Source organism: Rhinatrema bivittatum, chromosome 1, assembly GCF_901001135.1.
Source record: "Rhinatrema bivittatum chromosome 1, aRhiBiv1.1, whole genome shotgun sequence".
Lineage (NCBI taxonomy): Eukaryota > Metazoa > Chordata > Amphibia > Gymnophiona > Rhinatrematidae > Rhinatrema > Rhinatrema bivittatum.
Genome location: NC_042615.1, coordinates 616,243,001 through 616,265,822, shown reverse-complemented (window position 1 = coordinate 616,265,822; position 22,822 = coordinate 616,243,001). Strand labels below are relative to the sequence as shown.

The 22,822-nt window shown below is 44.4% G+C and overlaps 1 protein-coding gene across 4 annotated transcripts in view; it reads left to right on the top strand.

The window, feature by feature from the left end:
- The window catches only part of AP3S1 (adaptor related protein complex 3 subunit sigma 1), a 234,635-nt gene that overhangs the window by 177,820 nt on the left and 33,993 nt on the right, over positions 1 to 22,822 (top strand). For 3 of the 4 annotated variants that reach the window (XM_029571216.1, XM_029571224.1, XM_029571232.1), the window contains one exon: positions 20,716 to 20,823. The exons of the other annotated variant lie outside the window; for it this stretch is intronic. In XM_029571216.1, the coding sequence (XP_029427076.1) occupies positions 20,716 to 20,823 (108 nt within the window). The remainder of the gene's footprint in view (positions 1 to 20,715; positions 20,824 to 22,822) is intronic. 4 annotated transcript variants of the gene reach the window in all.

Below are 22,822 nucleotides of genomic sequence, written 5' to 3'. Positions count from 1 at the left end.
CCAAAGTGCATTAAAGTAGGAGTTTTGCTTCCCCTGATCTCCACAGCATACTCTACACTTTCATCATGAAAGAACAATTATAGAAATATTTTCAAAATAATTAAGAATAAAAAGCAGTCTCGATTGCATAAGACTTCACAATTTTGTCACAGCAAACCCAAATTAGCTCTGGTTCAGAAAATTGACTAAACAAGGCCCATAATAAGTTAAATAGAATCCACTGAGTTCTTTTTCAGTAACTGAGCTGATTTGAATACTCCTGGATGAAGAACCAAGCTGTTTCTGTTGTAGGACATAAATTTGAAGCAAAGGTCAAAACGTGGCAAATAAGGAGCTGCTGAATGAGCTCCAGGAGAAAGGTACAGATTGGGGGAAGGGCTATAAGAACATTTCATTGTGATGGAAAGTCCTTTGGGGCAGTGTCAGATCCATCATTGTAAAATGGAAAGAGTTTGGGACCACTGCTCTGATGAGGTCGTCCCCTCCAAAGTTGGTAGCAGTGAGTGAAGGAAACTGCTGCGGAAGGTCACTGGGTGGCCTAAGATTAATTTAAAAGAACTACAGAGATTGCTGGCTGACACTGGGGAAAATGTTGGCTATTCATCAATTTGTAGATTACTCTAACAAACATGATCTGTATGGGAGGGTGGCAAGAAGAAAGCCGTATGATGTGCCGCATACATGGCATTTGCAAAGAAACACTTAGGAGACGCCGCATGCATGTGGAAGAAGGTTTTGTGTTCTAAGACCCAAGGTGGAACTTTTTGGTCTCAATGCCGAGCGATATGTGAGGCATAAAACAAACACAGCACATACCCTGCTTATACCATCCCTATAGTAAAGCATGGTGGTGCAGCATTATGTTATGGGGATGCTTTGCGACAGCGGGGGCAGGGAGGCTTGTGAAGATCTGAGAAAAAATGGATGGTTGAAAATTCTGGCAGATCCTGGAGAAAAAACCTGTTCCAGTCTGCCACAGACCTCATATAATTATTTCATGATGAAAGTGAGGAGTATGTTGTGTAGATCAGTGAAATAAACTCCTACTTTAATGCGTTTTTATTTCTATTTTTTAGGCAGCAGAATGTGAAAAATGTACAGGTGTGTGAAGACTTTTTTTTTTTTGTTTTGCAAGGAACTGTATATTGAATTGTTACTTGCCTTCAGGGTTCAGGAATGTAAAGGTGAGAGATCACATGTGAGTAGTAAACACCAGAAGATCTGCTATTTTTACATTCTGTTTGCTATTTTTTTTTTTTTAGAATGGTATTGGGTATTTTGGTTGTCTGGTTTAGTATTTCTGTACTTACTCCGTCTTCATACCTGTATCTGCCTGGCATGTTTCCCCAAATTTTCTGTCTCTTCCTGTGACCCTCACTTAAATATCTTTCGGGATGAGCCCAATTTCCTATCCTGGGTGAGGGTTGGAAGAAAATCGTCTGTAGCTGTGCTTTGTAAGATTCACCCCCCCACCCCCAAAAACTAATGGCTTTATTTTTAGGACTCACCCAGATAGTGCAGTGCTAAGCAAGAATCCGTCTTCCGCTAGACTGTGAAGTCTGGATCTCTTTTATTTCACAAAGACTTGAACTTTGACAGTAGACTGGCGTGCTTGCTTTGAGCTGCAGCTGTAGCAGCATGACTAACAAAAAAAAAAAATGGCCAAGTATGCTTTGATGTCCTTTTCGTGCATAACATGTATTGTTTATGCTCAGTAAGTGTAATGAAATAGTGATTATTTATATACTGGTAATGAGAACTCCTGTGATTCCTCCTGAAACAGTACATGTGATCAAAAGTATTTTCTCATGCTCATACCGCTCTGTGTGAAAAGAGCGAAGTAAACTTTCAACATTAATCACACCGGGTGGGGGGGTGGTGGTGTAATTTTCAAAAGGATTTGCATGCTTAAAACTGGGCTTTTGAAAATTGCTACAATACATGCTATTGAATGGTCAATAGGTTTTACGCATGCATGTGCACATAAAGGGGAAGGTTTTAAAAGGAGCACACGTGCGTCCGTGTGCGCGTGGTTCCCAGCACACGCACATGGACTAGCCGATTTTATAACATGAAATCGGTTAGTCACGCGCGTAAGTCACGATTTTTACGCGTGCAGCCCTTTGAAGATTCACCCTTAAGCGAGAAAGTGGGTTTCTGAATATTGCTATGTGTGCTACTTTTACGCATATAAATCCTTTTGAAAATTACCCACAGAGGTTAGGCAAATAATGGTGGAAATCAACAGGTGATGAGGAAATAGAAATAGAAAAAAAAATATCCAAATACACACATATTTGGTAATTGTTGGATTCAGGATTTCGTGTTGCTTCTCGGCATACATTTAGACTCTCACTCACTTATTATGCCCTTTTCTGTCGGTCACTAATTAATGTACTATTTCTGCATTTTATTTTCATAATAATTCTGACTCCATGTACTTCCTATTGCTAGAAAATGAGCTTACAGAGACAATGTTGGTGTAGTGATTTGAGGACAAATCTTCACTATCATTGCATTGCCACCTGAATCCATTGCGGCTCTTAAGTTTCCTCAGTGTGGCTGTTTTGCAACATATAGCTTTCACACCTTTACACTAGGAAAAATAGCAAGTATTTACATTTTTTCTAATGCAATAGAAGCCAACATGCAATTGCAGATCTTTTGAGTTTCAACTTGCTGAAGTGGCTTGTTGAATGATAAGTTGAATACCTGTTGTTTTAAGGACACAGAACTTGGGAGTGGGTTTACTGCTAACTGGGTGGGAGGTGTTCCTGAAGGAGCTGCTTCTCCGTTCCTGACCCACATCACTTTCTGTAAGTGGAAAATGAGCCCTTTCCTCTTCCGCACATCCTTGGCATTCTTGTTGCCAAATTTTGTGAATACCATAATTTTTGTTACTATGAGTTTCATCTTTGTTCTTTTAAACAAATCGGGGCCTAGATTCACCAAAATTCCATGTTTATCGTGCGAATAATGCACGCGATAAAGAAAAGGGGCGTGATAATTCAAATTGCTGGGCTGCCGCATCGCATAGCTAAATAACGTATGTGGCATTGCGTTATCGCTCGCCACAGTGCATCATTGCGTCGCACGATTTTTTTTTTTCCAGTATAAATACAGGCTTCCTGCACTTGCCTCTTTGAGGGTGTGTCAGGACTTTGGCGAGAGGAGAGGAGAGTTGGCAAGTGGATTAGTGGTAGTAGGAAGTTCTAGATTGTGATTTTCTGAGTGCATTGTCTTGTTATCTGTTCTCATCTGTTTCCCTTTTACTTGGTATTTTGTCATCTTTGTTGGATTTCAAGTTTTTGTAAGTTTGTCCTGTTTGTTTTTTTGTGTGGAGGAGTGGAGGTGGTGAGGAGGTGTGCTCAGGAGGGGTGTGTGTGTGTAGGAGGTGTACTAGCAGCTTGTGGAGAGGTTGGAGCATGACAGGCATGAGGAGAGAAGAGGCGTCAGGATAGCAGGGGGAGGGGGCTGGAGAGGGAAGGGGCGGATGTGGGCAGGAGTGGCAGGGGAAGGAATAGGAGTAGGACAGGCGCAGGATAGAGAGAGGCAGCAGGGAAGGATAAGAGGGTACGGGAGGGGAAAGGGGCTAGTCAGGCAAGTTTGGGAGAGGATAGGGATAGACAAAGAGGGCAGAGGGTAAGGGAGTTGATAGGGCAGGGGCGGGGGGGGGGGGGGCAGAAGAGAGGGGAATGGGACAGAGAGTGAGGAAAGGGAGGACACCTCTCCGGAAGAGGAAGTGGCACCCCCTTCAAGCAGCCAGCCAGCACCATGTGCTCATCTAGGGGCCATCAAGTTCAGTGTGCAGGAGAATGACCTGGTAATCACAGGGGTCCTCCAGAATTATCCCCATTTGTTTGGCAACCGGACGGCCAAGACATCCAAGGCAGCGAAGGGGCAGATATGGCGCACTATCGCCCAGTCCATCACCAGGCGGAGAAGCATTGGAAGAAGTGCAGAGCAAGTTGCCCATTGATACAGAGACATTATGGCCCAGCTCAAGGCCGAGGTGGCAGCGAGAGTCAAAAACCAGCAGCAAACGGGAGGTGGAGCGCCCTGTCCAATAGGGCTCATGGAGATGGAGGAGCAACTGATGGAGAGGCTGGGACCGGTCATGTTCAAGGGCATAGCTGAGCAGCTGGACACGACGCGCGCTTCAGCCAGTAAGTTCATCTCATCCCTAAATGGGCAGGCAGCAACGGGTGGACACATAATTTGGCATAAGGTGTTCATTATGCAAAGAAGCAAAGTTTCTTCTCTTTGTTTCCACAGCTCTCAAGGAGCAAGCTTCCAGCCAGGAATGCTCAGGACCCAGCTGAGAAGCCCCAGGGACCAGCCAGGTTGCCCCCGGGAGCAGCCGCCCACTAGTGTTACTACACAAGCCCTTACAGATGGATGTAGTGGAGTGAGGAGGAGGCGGCGGAGCAGCAGGCACAGGAATCATAGTCATTATTGTTGCTACAACACCTAGGCTCAACAAGCCCATTTAACGTCACCCTTGATCTGGCAACATTCATGGAGGAAGGCAATCTCGGTTGGCAACCTTCTGACCAGCATCTACAATGAGCCAGCACACCACGCCAGCATGGTGACTCACCATGCCCAGGCTACGTGGTGGGCACAAGCCCATCTGTCCCCATATTGGTTCTTCATATACCACCAGCGCCATCAGCACTGGCACTGACAGCCCCACTGGCACCAACACCACCACCATCACAGACACTGCCAGCAGCACCACCATCAGGACTGGCACCAGTACTGGCACCTGAAGTAAACATGTCTGCAGGTGAACTGAGGCGCTTACAGGGAGAAAACAGGGTCCTCAGAAGACCAGTGGACCGGCAGAACAGGATCCTGCAATAAAGTATGACTGCCAACACCCAAAATGCTAACATACTTGTTGCTGCCATCAGCAATATGACCAGCGTGCTCACGCAAATACTGCACCGCATGCCGGAGCAGCCTTCAGAATACTCAGCTCCATCCCTTGCCATCTACACCCCGCAGCAGTCCCGGTGATTCAAGATGCCACTGGGGGTAGGCCCCCAAAACAAATGCCCCCCAACTGGAAAGCCATGGCGTGGCAAGGGGCCTTGAATGAGTAGAGAAAATGGCCAGTAAGGGCCAAGAAGACAATTTTTGCAAGAAGACTGGTTGGGCCTCTTCACAGAGTTGCTGTGCCGTCTAGATGGAAGAAACCTGCTCAGCATGACCTCATTACAGAATTGCTGTGTCATCTAGATGGAAGAAACCTGCTCAGCATTGTTGCGCCCATCGGTCGCAGATGGCTGCGACCTCTATTGCTCACCTCCTTTTTTTTCCTGCACCAGTAATTCTCAGACAATTGGCAACATCTGCCTCTGCATGCCGCTCTCCTCAGCGTTCCTAGAACGGTGTGGGCAATCCCGACCACTATCTTGAATCAGGGATTACCTAAGGCACGTGCACGAGCGCCAGGCCCCATCTTATACAGGTCATGGCGGGAACCTTGGGGCGTCCCCTCTGCATGATGTCATCTGCCTGCGTGTATTTGAACCAGACCAAGGGCCTCCTTCAAAAAGTGGGTCAATGGGCCAAGAAATGTTACGACACTCATCACAGAGCAGCACCTCAATTTCAACTAGGAGACAAAGTATGGCTCAGCACCAAGTACCTCCGTCTCAAGCTGCCATCTGTTCGATTCGCTCCACGCTATATTGGGCCTTTCTCCATATTACGCCATCTGGGACCAGTAACTTACAACCTGCAGTTACTCACTTCCATGAAAATACATAATGCCTTCCACATATCTCTCTTGAAGCCTCTCATCCTCTCCGAGTTTTCTACCAAGACTCCGGATCCTCAACCTCTTGATGCCGAAGAGGACATCACATACCAAGTGGAGGACATTCTCGATATTTGCAAACGTGGGAAGCACTGGGAGTACCTCATATCCTGGGAAGGATATGGGCCAGAAGAAAATACCTGGGAGCCTGATAAAAATATCCTTGACAAAGATTTGATTCATGAATTTCATCTAACTCATCCAAGGAAGCCGAAACCCCCTGGGAGGGGCCCTAAGAAGGGGGGTACTGTTACGCACTTCGGTTGCAGACGGCTGCAACCTCTGTTGCTCACCTCCTTTTTTTCCTGCACCAGTAATTCTCGGACAATTGGCGACCTCTGCCTCTGCATGCCACTCTCTTCAGCGTTCCTGGGATGGCGTGGGCAATCCCGTCCGCCATCTTGAATCAGGGATTACCTAAGGCACATGCGCGAGCGCCAGGCCCCATCTTATACATGTCATGGCGGGAACCTCGGGGGCGTCCCCTCCGCATGATGTCATCTGCCTGCGTGTATTTGAGCCAGACAGTCTGAGCTACCTATGGGTTAGCAAGTACTTCCTTCCTGCTGAATGCCACTCTTTCAGAGACGCTTTACTTCGCTACGCTGAACTCGTTCCTGACCCAGAGACTCGAACACTTTGGGTACCTGCTCCTGGGGCCTTGTCATGTTCTGGCTATCCGCTCCTCAGAGGGCCTTCCTGCCTGGAGTCTCTCTTCATCTACTCTGGGCTTTGTCTGGTTCAGCCCTGCGACTTCGCTACCTTCAGCTGACGGAACCTCCAGCGTACCCTGTGCCTCAGGCCACTACCATGTTCACCTTCCTTGCACACTTCAGAGTGAGTACCATCTGCTATTCAGATAGGCCACGCCTATCTGGGTGAGTCCCCACAGGGCTCCTCCCTGTGGGTGGCGTCAGCTCTTACCCCGATCCAGGGTCTACAAACATAACAAATATAACAAGCATGACCTCACTACAGAGTTGCTGTGCCACCATGTACAAGGGATGGTGTTCTGTAAAGCATTTTCATGCAGCACACTAACTAAGTAGCTGTCCTTGAGGCTCTGCCCCTTTTACGGGCTACTTTAAGTAGCCTACAATCACTTTCCAGCTGTTGCCTCTTGTTAGGTTGTCCCATTTCCTGCTCCCTGCTGCTGGGTGTCATCTCTTTTCATCTCCTGAACCTCCTGCCTCCATGTTGTTGGGTGTCATCTCTTCTCATCTCCTGGATCTCCTGCCTCCATGCTGTTGGGTGTCATCTCTTCTCATCTCCTGGATCTCCTGCCTCCATGCTGTTGGGTGTCCTCTCTTCTCATCTCCTGGATCTCCTGCCTCCATGCTGCTGTGTCTCCTCCTGGGCCTCCTGCCTCCATGCTGCTGGGTCTTGTGCTACTCCTGCTGAGGTGATGCTGCATTCTGTGGTCCTGCTTCTGCTGCCTACATGCTGAACTGTGGAGCTGTAGCCCTTAGGCTGTCCTCTTTGATTGCACTCTTTCAACATGGACCGTCTGGAGCCTTTGTTTTGAGAGCACATAGTAGTGCTGCATCTAGCTGTTACTTTACAGCACTACTATAGCTTTTGGGTTGCCACTTCCTCTTTCTGTGTTCTTGGTTGTAATCATGATTGGGCGTAAAGGATAAGATGCAATGTATATGATGACATTTCAATCTATTAATGTTCAGATGTACACTGAATGTGCTGTTCATGAAATGTACAGTGCAGAATGTGATTACCTAAGACATTGCCTTAATTTCAAACAGTGCACTACCTGTGTTTGCTTAATAAAGTGCACACTGTTTGGAAAAATCAACTTTCTGGTAGTGTCCTTTCATTGTGTGCTTTTTGTGTTTATGGTACCGAAGGTAAAAGCTTTGCTTTCCACATGACCTTGCATGCTACATTGTCCTGCTTTGTTCCGGTTGTGCAGTTATCGAGCATGCAAGACCATATGCATTATGACATTAGCATGAAAGCTGCACGTATGCCGGTGAGCAAGACAGCCAGAGGTAAAGAAGAAGCTCCTTACTTTGGACCTTCACTATTGCCTCTTGTTGCCTTCTTCACATACCATACTGTTTGCTAACTCCTGCTTACATGTGCCTTCATGGTCAACACAATATATAATATGCATATACAGCTTGGGTGGTGTAAAGAGGGAACTTGGAGTCATCAGGACCCATAAGTTTAATTCCTGCATCATTATTTATTTTATTTATTTATTTATTTATTTATTTAAGGGTTTTTTATATACCGCGGCACGTTGGGAAACATCACCTCGGTTTACAGAGAACATTAAATTAGCAACAAGCTTTACAATCCACATCAGTTTACAAAGAACATTAAATTAGCAACAATCTATACGATCTAGCAATTATAGAATGGTATATTCTATAATTACTAGATCGTATAGATTGACATTACTTCTGTCAGGAGTGCAAGGGTATGTGACCACATACATTTGTAGCTTACACTGTGAACCAAATACGATGTTTACTTACTGAGTCTTGGTACACACTCTGAGCTGCTGGCTCACATGTCGGGATGATGAGTGAGGGACTACCATCTGCTCTACAATGCCCATGGGCAACCACCAGAGGGCCTAGAAAGGTGTTGCTGGTGCTGGAGTCCAGGCTGCCTTCCACATGGTGGCTCCCACCCCTGTACTGGTATGGCTTGGGGGTCTGCATAATACGTGTAAGGTAAGGCTAACCTTACAGGTAGCATCCAGATCCCAAAGCCAGGCCACTACCGGCATGGCAGACTGTCTGTGGAAGTCTGCCTGGTCCACAGCACCAGCAGCACCCCCTCTACATCCTGTGCTCTGCACCTGTGCAGATTGTGTACCACACACTACTCACTCCTCCTACTTGTCACACAACAGCTGACACTGTGTTGCAAGAGTCACCAAATACACAGTGTAGTGGAACTGAACGTTTGCTTACTGTACAAGTGAAGCTCCCTCAGTGTTTAGGCAATGGTGGCCACTCCCTTTATAGGCAGATATAGGCGTACCACATATAGGTTTGCACAGAAAAGGTATTGTTGTTCATATGGGCAAAAGATGGTAGGCGTACTGTTCCTGCATCTACAGAGCACAGAGGGAGTGTTAAAAAAAAATGGGGGCTGTTGTGCCTACCTCTATATGAACTGTGCATGATATGAGCTACGGAGAGGTGGTAAATGAGAACAGTGACAAAAAAAAGGGACTGTGTAATAGGAGTATCCCAAAGCCTGTGGCACCTGGCAAGCAAAGCAACAGCACACCCCCCCCCCCCCCCCACACACACAAAAACATGCATCAGGTTTCTTGGTACATGTAACGTGTAACCAGCATGATGCTAAGCACTCATCGGAATCGGCCCTATAGGCATAGCATTACCTATTCCTTTACACTGCTTGTTCCATGCATCACTGCATTCCCACATTCACTGGGCAGTTTCTTAACAGCATTTCCTCCCTCCATAATATTCAAAGGCTCTGGACCAGGCCTAGGTGTGGGTCGGCAACACATCCCATAATAACAGCACTATTCAGCATACTCCAATTACTTGGTGCTAAAACATCAGTATGGGTGGGAGGCCACAGTCAGGAGAACAGCGAAATGCTAAGTATAACTTTCAGGTTGTACAGTAAACTGGATGTGGACCCATGCCCAACTGCACACCCCTGCCCCTCTGTGAACGCTACATAAACACTGTGAGTGTACTTGGGTAAAATGAGCAGTACAAGGGGTCAGACCATTCCTTCCACTCTCCATATACAGCCCTATCAGAGGCACACATTCTCCAGAGGGCAAACACTCAATCAATGCTGTGCAAAAGCTGTCTGTGTTCAATTTAGGGACACACACACTGCCTGCTAAGGGGTATTGGATTGCAGAACCAAGGGAGCAACCTCCGAATGCCACAGCACCCACACACACCGACTGAACAAGCCACATACAGCATGTTAGTCACCGAGTTACACACTCACTTATGTTAGCAGCAGGGATTACATGTTCCAGTTCCTGCACCTACACATGTGCAAGGTCTATGTTCCTGCAATGTTTCTCATAAAACAACATAGGTGTGTAGCAGCTTGCAGTAACTGCTAATGAGGCTGTGTGAGTCTTTCCTATTCCAACATTATCTATAACAGCCCACAGGAAACACTTCTGTCTCGGGCATATATCCCTCCTACTTAGTGAGAGGTTCTGAAGGGCTTAGGTGGTACAAAATGCATGTCTGTCAAGATAGCAACACTTAGGCTATCACCTATCATGGCAAGCACATAACATCTGTGGAAGCAGTAAGCCTATACATTCAGCATTGTGTGGCATTTACTATGGAGGCAGCTTGTAGGCTCATAATCAGTTTTTCTGACCAGACTTGGTCAACCCAGAATGCAATACACATGGACTGTGTAGGAGCAGACCTGTCCTGCTCACAACTAACAATAGAAGTCTGTTACACCACTTACTGCTGAGCCTGGAGCATAGCAGCTATTCAGCAGTCCACAGATGTCATCAAACGCATGTGCATCACCATCGGCATGCAACCATGAAAGCATGCAAATGTGTGCAGTGATGGTAGCGGAGCAATCTGCAAAGTGTTTTTGGACAGGAATGCTCAGCCTATGTGCTTTAACGTTGCTCATAGACCACAGCTGTAGTGTAACAGGTAGTCGGTATAGGTTAAAGGTTAAGAATGAGCATATGGTCCGGGTACATACATATATGCATACAGCTACACCACATGACTATCAGTGATGCCTAACATACAATGATCTTGCACCAACCTGACTTCTGCAGATCAGATTGAAGCTATGTGTGATGGCACAGTTTAAGGCAGGAGGTTCACACACACACGTGATCTGTTGGCCTGTGTGATGCGAAGAGTAGTAAATCACCCGGACCGGATGGTATACACCCCAGAGTTCTGAAGGAACTAAAAAATGAAATTTCAGACCTATTAGTACAAATTTGTAACTTATCAATAAAATCATCCATTGTACCTGAAGACTGGAGGATAGCAAATGTAACCCCAATATTTAAAAAGGGCTCCAGGGGTGATCTGGGAAACTACAGACCGGTTAGCCTGACTTCAGTGCCAGGAAAAATAGTGGAAAGTGTTCTAAACATCAGAATCACAGAACATATAGAAAGACATGGTTGAATGGAACAAAGTCAGCATGGCTTTACCCAGGGCAAGTCTTGCCTCACAAATCTGCTTCACTTTTTTGAAGGAGTTAATAAACATGTGGATAAAGGTGAACCGGTAGATATAGTATACTTGGATTTTCAGAAGGCGTTTGACAAAGTTCCTCATGAGAGGCTTCTAGGAAAAGTAAAAAGTCATGGGATAGGTGGCGATGTCCTTTCATGGATTGCAAACTGGCTAAAAGACAGGAAACAGAGAGTAGGATTACATGGACAATTTTCTCAGTGGAAGGGAGTGGACAGTGGAGTGCCTCAGGGATCTGTATTGGGACCCTTACTTTTCAATATATTTATAAATGATCTGGAAAGAAATAAGACGAGTGAGATAATCAAATTTGCAGGTGACACAAAATTGTTCAGAGTAGTTAAATCACTAGCAGATTGTGATAAATTGCAGGAAGACCTTGTGAGACTAGAAAATTGGGCATCCAAATGGCAGATGAAATTTAATGTGGATAAGTGCAAGGTGATGCATATAGGGAAAAATAACCCATGCTATAATTACACAATTATGGGTTCCATATTAGGTGCTACAACCCAAGAAAGAGATCTAGGTGTCATAGTGGATAACACATTAAAATCGTCGGTTCAGTGTGCTGTGGCAGTCAAAAAAGCAAACAGAATGTTGGGAATTATTAGAAATGGAATGGTGAATAAAACGGAAAATGTCATAATGCCTCTGTATCGCTCCATGGTGAGACCGCACCTTGAATACTGTGTACAAGTCTGGTCGCCGCATCTCAAAAAAGATATAATTGCGATGGAGAAGGTACGGAGAAGGGCTACCAAAATGATAAGGGGAATGGAACAACTTCCCTACGAGGAAGGACTAAAGAGGTTAGGACTTTTCAGCTTGGAGAAGAGACGACTGAGGGGGGATATGATAGAGGTGTTTAAAATTATGAGAGGTCTAGAACGGGTAGATGTGAATCGGTTATTTACTCTTTCGGATAGTAGAAAGACTAGGGGGCACTCCATGAAGTTAGCATGGGGCACATTTAAAACTAATCGGAGAAAGTTCTTTTTTACTCAATGCACAATTAAACTCTGGAATTTAACAGAGGATGTGGTCAGTGCAGTTAGTATAGCTGTGTTTAAAAAAGGATTGGATAAGTTCTTGGAGGAGAAGTCCATTACCTGCTATTAAGTTCACTTAGAGAATAGCCACTGACATTAGCAATGGTAACATGGAATAGACTTAGCTTTTGGGTACTTGCCAGGTTCTAATGGCCTGGATTGGCCACTGTTGGAGGCAGGATGCTGGGCTTGATGGACCCTTGGTCTGACCCAGTATGGCATTTTCTTATGTTCTTATGTGAGTGTTTGATGAGGATCGATGTGGCTGCTGTAAGATTGCTTATTAACTATACTGTCATGGTTACATGTCAGAGGTCATTGGAAAAAACAAGTGAAGGCATGACATTATCTGATTCCCAATCAAGCCTTCACTGAGCTGGATGTGCATGCTCCAGTTGGCTCCCTGATGAGCCAAGGCAAACTACATGACATTATGACTGGCAAGCCCCTCACCTTTTGCACATTAATATTTCTAAATTGCCTAGCTAGGTGTAGTAGGGATGCATGCAACCACAAAGAGGAAGGTAGCACAGCTGCTTTCACCAAGGCTGTAATGGAAGGTGTGAGGTGTGCAGTACTGTTGGCACCTAGCTACAATTTTATGGACATGTTAATCATGTCCTGCTTTTGAAGTATGTACATGCTGCCATTTCATCACTTTTTCCTATATTTATTTAAGCAAACCCTACACTCCCAATACATGCAGGCATGCCAGTAAGATGAGGCCTAGATGTACATATCCTGGAAATCGCTAGGCAGTTCCAAAACCTACAGTACAACTGCTCTTTAAGTGGTGAGGCACTGGTGCCATGTTGTTTATAGTAACCACACCCACTACAGGGTGCACACCTTTAAGCACTTTGAACGAGGGTATAATACTGGAAATATGTCACTCAAACATTTAACTGTCTACCTCTTACTTTCACATTGGCATTTCACCTTCACAGGTATTTGAGATTTACACCATTTCTATAGGTGTAGCTCTCCAGAGTCGAGGAACATGTGGAGTGCCATCACACTTATAGCTGCATGTCATCCACATGTGAGCGCTAGAATGCGGCCCACTGGTAAGGGCTCGCTGGCCACACCGTTCTAAGTCAGCTACTAAGTGTAAGGGCGCGCATGCCTCTTTTACTCTCACTATCAGGCAGAACACATGGTGGTAGCGACATGTCTTTCATGTATTTCAAGTACAGTGTACTGGTGCTTTGTGAATATGAATCCAGAGTAGCCATATGTGGTTTATGCAACACGGTGAGCTACACAGTCAAGTAGTGAGAGAAAGAAAAGGGCTAGCGAGGAGAGGAGCAGCTAACAGGCTGCAGGCGGCCCTCCCCTGCAAGGGGAAGTGGTAGGTAAGTTCTATCAGGCAAAGTGTCTTTGTTTAAAGTTTTGCCGAATCTGGCTGCCACTCAGCGTGGTCTCCTGGGCTCGTGCAGGGAGACATGGGGGATCCTGGGGGTGATCCAGACGTAGGTCTATTGGTACTCCATGGCTTACAGCCAGATTATGGTATACGCAGCACAGCAATACAATCTTTGTAACTTTGGGTGGCCCATACATTAAAGCTCCACCTGTCTTGTCCCAGACAGTGAAAACGACTTTTCAGAAGGCCGAAAGTGCGTTCTATGACACAGCGGGTAGCACATAAGGCCTCGTCGTACTTCGTCTCTGCCAGCGTGTTGGAAATGGCAACAGGGGTGAGAAACCAGGACCTGCAACCATACCCTGAGTCTCCGGCAGCAGTGACAGAGGACCGTGATGTGCAGATACATAGGGTTTAAATAGTAGTCAGCCACTTTTCCACATAAGACAGCTTCTGAATTAAGAAAACTGCTGGCTGAACACTGGAAAGATCTAGCCTGGTTCTCCAGTGTTTACACCCAAACATTAGTCATAAAAACTCTCTCTTCCTGAGATAGAATGTGGTTTTAACTCAAATCTTTGTCTAATATCCATGTAACCTATTAATTGCTGCTCTATTTGGCAGTAGCCCTCCTGATCTGTGCTAGTGTTGTGCCTTGAGGTATAAGTCTTACCAAATTTTCTCCATCAACACTGCTTCCTGGGATACTCAGCTCTTCTAATCCAGTTTTATATAGAGTCTGGATGGCTTCCTGCTGCTGGTCTTGTGCTGGGGCTGTCTCTACATTTTCAGGGGCCACGAGAACTACAATTTTCATCTTGCACAGGATCATTGTGGCTGGTATGTCACCTCCAACTTTGAGCTGCACCATGTACCACTTCAGATACAAGACTCTTTGCAGAATTGTCAGATGCACTATGTGGCATTGACAATATTGGCTGGCTGGGCTAAGGGCTACTCCGAGGGTCATTACTATCCTGGATCCCTCCAAGGATATTGCTGGCATAGAGGACTCTGTAGAGCCCAGATCATGAGTCCATCAAGCCTGCAGGTAGCAAAGATGATGCAGGTGTAAAGGTTCTCAACCTGCCCTTCCTTTTCCCCATAAAGTAAAACCACAGTAAACACGACCAGTTTACCAAGTCATACAAGTAGATCTATGTAACTGTGCTCAGCATTGAATGGACATCAGTCTTCCAGAGCTTTCTGGAAAAGTAAAAGCTTTTCACTGCACATGCCTCAGTTTGTTTTTGCAAGGTGAGTACTGAACATTTTTCTCTCTTTTAGCAGCATCTCTATCTGATTAACTCTCCAGTGCTAATTTTTTTTATCCTGATTTTTCAGTTCATTGTGTCTTAGTATTTCTTCTTTTTCCTTCAGTCTGAAAAGTTAGGATTTTTTGTATTATTCAAAGTTTTTTAATTTTCTCACCATTCCTGTCAGCAGGCTTTGTATGTGGCTTTTGATAGACCTTCAATTGTGTCCAATTTTCTCTTCAGTTACCTTTACTTAAGAGAGAAAATGTCTTCATTTGATTTTGCATCGTCTATTTTTCTGACAGTGGCAGGAAAGAAGACAGTGGCTTTATGAAATGTTCAGACTGAGGTCATATGTCTCTTACCAACATTCACAAATCCTGCTATAAGTGTCCAGGTGAGAACCGTGATGTGCCGCACTGCAGCATCTTTTCTAGGTTTTTGCCAAGGCCCATCAAGATCCAAAAGATAAGACTATATCATCTTAAGAAAATCTAGAAAAAGTCAAAGTCCTGAACCAGAGGTGAAAGTGTTATTGGAGTATAAGGACTGTGGAGCTGTGCTAACTGCTGGAAACAAGGGGTTGCCAAAGGAAACAACTCCTTCAGCTCCAAAGCCTAAAGAGACCTGGCATAGAAGGCACATCAAAGAACAAAGACTATTTATGCAAATCTCCACATGGTTCCAAGAGTTGGGAAATATTGGAGCATGTTTGCTGGCCAACAGTTGTACATAGTATGGTATTTGCACAAATTTTTGCAAATACTGAAACCTTTGACAGAATCGTCTGACCCTGGGCATGCACTCTATGCATGATGCTTTCAACACCCCTGCTAGAACTTCAACTGCTTCTATAGAAATACCAAGGCTTGCATGATGGTGAGCAGTGACTTGGTAAAAATTGTGCACAATTGTCTGGCCAATGTACCCAACATATGTCTTCAGTTTTGATACCTCTCAATCTGTCCAGTTGCAGTTGGAAGTAGCATCTCTCCTTCTACAGAAACAGGCCGATTCAGTAAAGTCCGCGGGAGAGCGGATGAACGCCCGCTCTCCCAGCGCGCGCACAGGCCACTCGCCTGTGCTCGCAATTCTCTATTTAAATGAGGCCCGGCGGTAGAAATGGGCAAAAGGAGGCGCTAGGGACACAAGTGCGTCCCTAGCGTCCCCTTTTAGCCTGGAGTGGCGGCTGTCAGCGGGTTTGACAGCTGACGCTCAATTTTGCTGGCATCTGTTCTCAAGCCCGCTGACAGCTCAGAAACCGGATGCCGGCAAAATTGAGCGTCCAGTTTTCGACCTGACAACCGCCGGCCCATTTAAAAAATTTTTTTTATTTTTTTTTACTTTTTTTACCCTTCGGGACCTCCGACTTAATATCGCCATGATATTAAGTCGGAGGGTGCACAGAAAAGCAGTTTTTACTGCTTTTCTGTGCACTTTCCCGGTGCCGGCAGAAACTAGCGCCTACCCAAAGGTAGGCGCTAATTTCTTAAAGTTAAATGTGCGGCTTGGCTGCACATTTTACTTTCTGTATCGCGCGGGAATACCTAATAGGGCCATCAACATGCATTTGCATGTTGAGGGCGCTATTAGGTTCCGCGGGTTGGATGCGCGTTTTCCGCCCCTTACTGAATAAGGGGTAAGGGAAACCGCGCGTCCAAGGGCAGGTTAACAGTGAGCTCCGTCGGAGAGCACTGTACTGTATTGGCCCGAAAGTGATTAAGTTGCCAGAGATTCTATTCCTGGTATTTTGTAATCTCTGAGAAGTTAGGGCAATTGAGGCCTGTCTTGATGTTATGAAAGCTTAACAGATTGTGATTCAAGAGACATTCAACATGAACTCTTTCCAGACTATTCTTCCCTTGATTCAACAGAGGAATTGGATGTGCACTCTGGATCTGAAAGCTGCTTAGGCACATATTTTCATTCATCCCACCCACCAGTAATCCTCAGGTTTGTGATGAAGAATACATACTAGTACAAAGTATTTATTTATTTAGATTTATATTCCGCTTTTCGCACTTTTTCAGCACTTCAAAGTGGATTACATTCAGGTACTATAAGTATTTCCCTATCCCCAGAGGGCTTACAATCTAAGTTTGTACCTGAGGCAATGGAGGGTAAAGTGACTTGCCCAAGGACACAAGGAGCAACAGCAGGACTCAAAGCCTGGTCTCCTGGTTCATAGCCCACTGCTTTAACCACTAGGCTACTCCTTCCTGTTATCCTCTCTGTGGCCCAGAGAGTGTTCACAAAATGTCTGGTAGTCATGGCTAGGGATGTGCATTCGTTTTTCATAAATTAGACAATGTCAAAGATATTTTCTAATTCGTCATGGTTCGGTAGTACTGATATATGAAGCGAATTTTGCCGAAATTTCGGCAAAATTCATATTTCATGTTAGTGCACACTAACGGAGTTATTGCGCACTGCATATCTCTTAGTGCGCAGTAATACCAATTAGTGCGCACTGTTTTTCTAGCTAACGAACTCCTCTGAATTGATACTTGTTAATTTTTAAGTAGCATTTTTTTAGTGTGCACTAACATTAGTTACAGTGCACTTCTACATACTTAGTGCGCTGTAAGTTCTATTAGGGCGAACTAACTAACCTGTTAATGGGACTTAATGCGCATTGACATCTAGCTAATGCGCACTATTTTGTTCAGTGTACTGCGCACTAATGCGGAGATAGTGCGCACTAACTGGTTGTTAGTGTGCAGTAAGGCCCATTAGTGCGCACTAACGTACTTCGTCGAAAATTGACCAAAAAAAAAAAAATGAATCATGGGAAACTGAAATTTTCCGTGGAGCGCCCGATCCGAAGTTCAAACCGATATGTTTAAACAAAGCACATCTCTAGTCATGGCTGCACAGCTTTGTCAGCAGGGAGTCTGCATATTCCCATATCTGGACCATTGGTTGGTGACAGGTCCATCTCCGACAGGAGTCCTCTGGTCCCTCAAAGTAACCATCCAGTTTCTCCAGTTGCTGGGATTCCTGGACAATTTTTCCAGGTCCATCTTGGTCTCATCTCAATTTAGTTCACAGAAGCCTGGATAGACTTGCTTCAGGAAAAGGCATTTCTTCCTAGTAAGAGGCAGATTGTTGAAGGTCTTGGTGAAGTTCCTTCCACAGAAGGACCCAGATATCAGCAAAGTCTGTCTTGACTCTTTTCAATTAGGCCAAAGCACTGCGTGTAGCACCTTTGACTTGTCTGCATATGCAGGGTCTTCAATGGGCCATTTGAGGCCAGTGGAATCAACTCAGTGAGCCATTGTCCCACCAAATCTGTTACTCTCGAGATGTGAACATCCTTTAGTGGTGGATGAAACTGGAAATTTCACAACAAATAGCAAACATGTGCCCGCCTTGGGCTGCCTGGTGGCCATTTTAAAAACCCAGAGCAGTGGGGCAGGAGTGACAGAGAATCATCACTGCTCCAGAACAATGGCAGAACCACAGTGGTGTAAGATCTGGAATGGGGTGAAGTTGGGTGAATCCTTCGGGGCAATTGCCTTAGTGGGTTTGATGAGTGGTGGAAGGGCAACAATCCAGACCCAGATTTTTTTTTAATAAATAACATTTGATTGTTAGTGGATGATGGGATAAGAGCTAGGGTGGGTTATTTGTTTTATTTATTTATGAAAAGTATTTCTATCCTGCCCATCTACAATTGTGGGTGGGTTTGGTGGGTGAGGGAGATACTTTGCTTTGTTTTTCATTGTTCTTGCATTTATTTTGTTTAGGGTAATGGGGGAGAGTGTGTTGGATTCAAGTTGGGAAAAGAGTTTGATGTGTGGAAGTCAGGCTGGGGAGGGGAGAGAATGTGTTGAGTTTGGCCTAAGGAGAGGTATTGGGGGTGCTGGGGTCAGTCTGGAGCAGGGAATCGAGGTGCGCTCTGGCAGGCTGTGTGTGGATCATGCTGGGGGTCAGCCTGAGGCAGGCAATCAGGGCTTGCTAGGGTCAGACTGGAGTGGAGGCAGCAGGGTATGAGGCTTAGGCTGAGGAAGAGGTTTGGGAGTGCTTGGGAGTTGGGCTAGGGCTGGAACAGAGAGGCATCACAGTGTGTTAGGTCTCAGCCGCTGAGAGGGGAAGAAATGCTGGGGTGTGACTGGGGAGGTGATCTGTGTACTGGGCATGAGCTGAGGAGAAGAGACGGAAGTGCTAAGATAGGGTTGAGGATGTTGGATGGGAGTACTTGGGTCTGATTGGGGAGGAGTGCCATGAATAGGGGTCTCCAGGGAATTTCAGTGGGTTTTAGCTAATATAATAATACTTTTTAGTTTTGGAATCTGGTATAATTCTCAGCATTTGTCACTAAGCGTTGCTATATGCTTGTGAAAGCTACTCCATTGAGTGATTTGTGTTCTATTTCATTGGAGGGATTAGACTGAAGTCTCTAGGCACAATTTGCCCATTTCTGTTTGGGAGAATCCAGTTTTCAGAATCGTCCCTCTTGCCCACATGGATATACCTGCTGCAAACACTTCCTTTAGTGTAAGTTAGTACAGATCTGCAAAGGCCAGATGTTTATGGCATGGTAAAAAAAAAAAAAAAAAATCCATACTTTCACTCAACAAAGTGTTTCAACCTTATTCAAGTGGTGGACTTGCTTTCCTGGATCTCAAAAATATATAATCAGGCATGTATAGACTTTCATGATTGGCTGATGGGCAATTGGGTCTATATGCTTGTGCAAACTGAACAAAAAATAGTCTTACCCTTCAACCTTTGTTACATACTACAAGCTAAAGCTAATATGGTTCCAGCCAAAATTAAGCAGCTCCCTCTAATACAACTATTGAGATGAGTCTGGAACTCAGTGAGACATTTATTTATTTATTACGATCTATGAATCGCTTTCCAGATTTCTTCCTGTGAAAGCATGATTAAGCCAAAAAAGTGAATAATGATCAGATAGGTGAAGAGCACGCCACTGGATGACAAACCATGAAAATGCTAACTATATAACATGCTAGTAATGGAATGGATTTCAGCAAAGGAAGATAACTCTGGAAAGAGGGTAGATTTCCAAAGCATTTGGAGGCTTTTCAGGATGTTCTTACCTACAGTAAGGCATCTATATCAGGGGAGGACTATCTCAGCGCAAAATTAGTAGCACAGGTAAGGAATGATAATCTCATGTTAAATCCTCTAGGTAAGAGAAATCCAAGATTAAATTAGGGTTAGTGTGGAAATGTAGTGCAGGGGTGGAGGGAGGGAATGGTACTTTATGAATTATTATTAACAGAAACACCTGATATACTTTATGATATTATGTTTTCAGGTATGTATGCTGTTACCACATTTTTAGAATTTGTTCATTCGCTTTGTCTTTGTTCATGTATTTTAATGAAACTTTCAGTAAAAAAAAAGACTCAAATATAAAATGTATGCAGACATTGTTTATAGCTATTAAGGGGACTGCACCCCTCATTTTTTGACATCGTCAGCACTTTTGTGATGACATTTATATTTTGATGCCCTCCCTGGTATTGTTTTGTTAGTATATTTTAGAGATTAAAGAACTCCTCTTGGTCCCTCCCTTCAGTGAGGAAACCAAATTAATTCTTCCAGCTGAAATGCAGATATTGAATTACACCCATACACGCAGTTCGACTGGATCCCTGTAGTAGCAGAAATTTCTTAAAACATTAAAAACATCCATGTTTTCTTTTCTTTTAGCACTTAGGCCTCATCCATTAGGCACATGGTAACCAAGTCCTCAGTGCCAGGCTTGCAGCAGCATTGAGTTTATAGAAACAACATTGAATCCAGAAAAAGTGTTGTTTCCAGGAAAATTAGGAACAGTTTGGGATCTGCCAGCCATGTGGCTGCCCAAAAAACTTTTAACTTTAACTGGAGCCACATAGTCATGGGAATTATTGTTTCAGCTAAATATGTACAAGTTGTACCGTATTATGCATTATATCACTAAGCATTTTCATCATAACTTTACTCACTTTCCACTTTGGTCTCCTCCTTTTAGGTGCACAATATTTTGTCTGAAATGGTAATGGGCGGGATGGTTTTGGAGACAAACATGAATGAAATTGTCACGCAGGTTGACGCCCAGAATAAACTGGAGAAGTCTGAGGTAAGGCAGCAGTCCCTAGCAGTAAACTTGATTTCTGCAAGCATGGCCATCAAACCTGCATGTTCCGCAAGCTGCAGTGTTTATTCTTGAATTCCGCACTTATTCTGCATAAGAGGCATTGATAAAGTGTAGCTGTGCCGCATTCATTAAGCAGGATCTCTAGCTGTTTGCCAGTGCTATTGTTCTACTCTCCCTCTAAACCTAACCAAGTCCTCTGGCTTTAATCAGTTATTTGGAGGAAGAATCCAGGAATGGCAATTTGAAAATAAATTGTAATGATGAATTGCTTGTCACAGACACCTCAAAACAAATCTTGCTTTTCAAACGGTATCAAGTTAGCAAATTTTTCTCCCACATCAGATATGTAATGGAGGAAAACCCAACCTTCGTGCGGATGTCAGTGGCTGCTGTCATAGGAATAACACATTGTTTTGTTTTCTTTTTGAAAGGCAAGTTTGCAGGAATTGATTGTGTTGAGATTAGCAATAGACTGGTCTCTGAGGCTTCTGCAACCCACATGATGCTCAGTAAAATTTCCTTCCACAACATTCCTCCTGGAAGCTGCAATTCATTATGAATTGTTGAATTGTCCCATGAAGCTCAATGCCTCTCCAGTTTCCCTCTGCCTCAAAATATTAATGTGCTCCATGTGCTCTATAATCTTCTGAGGTCATCTTCTCATTCTTGCCTATTCTGACGCCCGGTGCAGGTTTCTCAGTCTGGAAATTCATAGCAAAGTAGCCCTGCTGCCTTCCAGTAAAAAATCTTAAATTTGAAGTCTGAGAGAATCTATCATTATCAGGTCACAGCCTAATGTCACTAGAACATTTTAGTTTCAATTCAGAAAAGAGTATCATGGGCGGGTCTGGTAGTGCAGCAGAAGTGTGGCTCCCTTTAGATCTCTGAACCTGGTTTGTACCTTCTTGAGTTATCTGGTCCTGAGGATAGTGCAGAGGCCCTGGGGAGGGAATGCCACCTATCACTCATTGACTACACTTAGTGACTAGGTAGAGGGTACATCGATCCCAGGTTCCTGAAGGAGCTGAATTCTTGGCCCTTGGACAAGGACGGTCACTGATGGCTGGGCTAGAACTAGGGCAGGGTTATAAAACAGAAGGGGAAAAACCCAGGATAGTTGCAAAGATTCATGGAACAGTAACCCACTGCAGGCCCATAGGATTGGGAGGAAACAGCTTGAAAAAAAAGATAGGAACAGGTGTCACCTGTTTAGCGTGTCTTTTTTTTTTTTTTTTCTGTACCCACTACCATAGTGAATTTTGCATTACCAGCTTGCTTATTATCATGGTGGTTGATGTGAGATTAACTACTTGGCGTGGATTACTTTTGAGGAAATTTTACCAAAAGGTGCAAGATGCTGAATTGGAAGTCAGTTCATTTTTTTGGTTTTGTGGCAAGCTGACTGATTTGTGTTTTGCATACTTAGTAATATAATCTGTGGGACATAATTAAATATTTTAGTTGGCTGGGTAGTTGTTGCTGCTGATTTTGGCAAAACCTGTGACGCTGGTATAACCCAGCTACAGAATTTTAGAGATTTTGCTTAATGATCTACTTTTTCCATGCAGAACAATATACCAGTTGCATGGAGAGCTGAGTCACTTTGATCATTCTTGCCAAGTTTATTATTATTCCTGGGGATAAAAGTACAAAAAATGTCTAGCCATCACTAAATCATTTTACTGAAGTTCATTAACCTCATCTTTCAAGTTCCCAGCCAAGCTGCTAACAAGAAGATAAGAACATGGGCCATGAAGTGCATCCAAGCATTGCACATTGGCTGCTAAAGTTTTCTCTTTCATTGTTATTAACATGTCTAATTGGTGAAATATGTCAAATAAATTGCCATTCAGTGCCTTCCTAATACCAATATGTGTATTAGTTGAAAGGGCCCTGTCAACAAAATGATGGGCTAACATGGCCTCTGCAGATATACTCCACAGCCCGACTCCTACCGTGTGTGTGCGTCTGGCTTCTATAG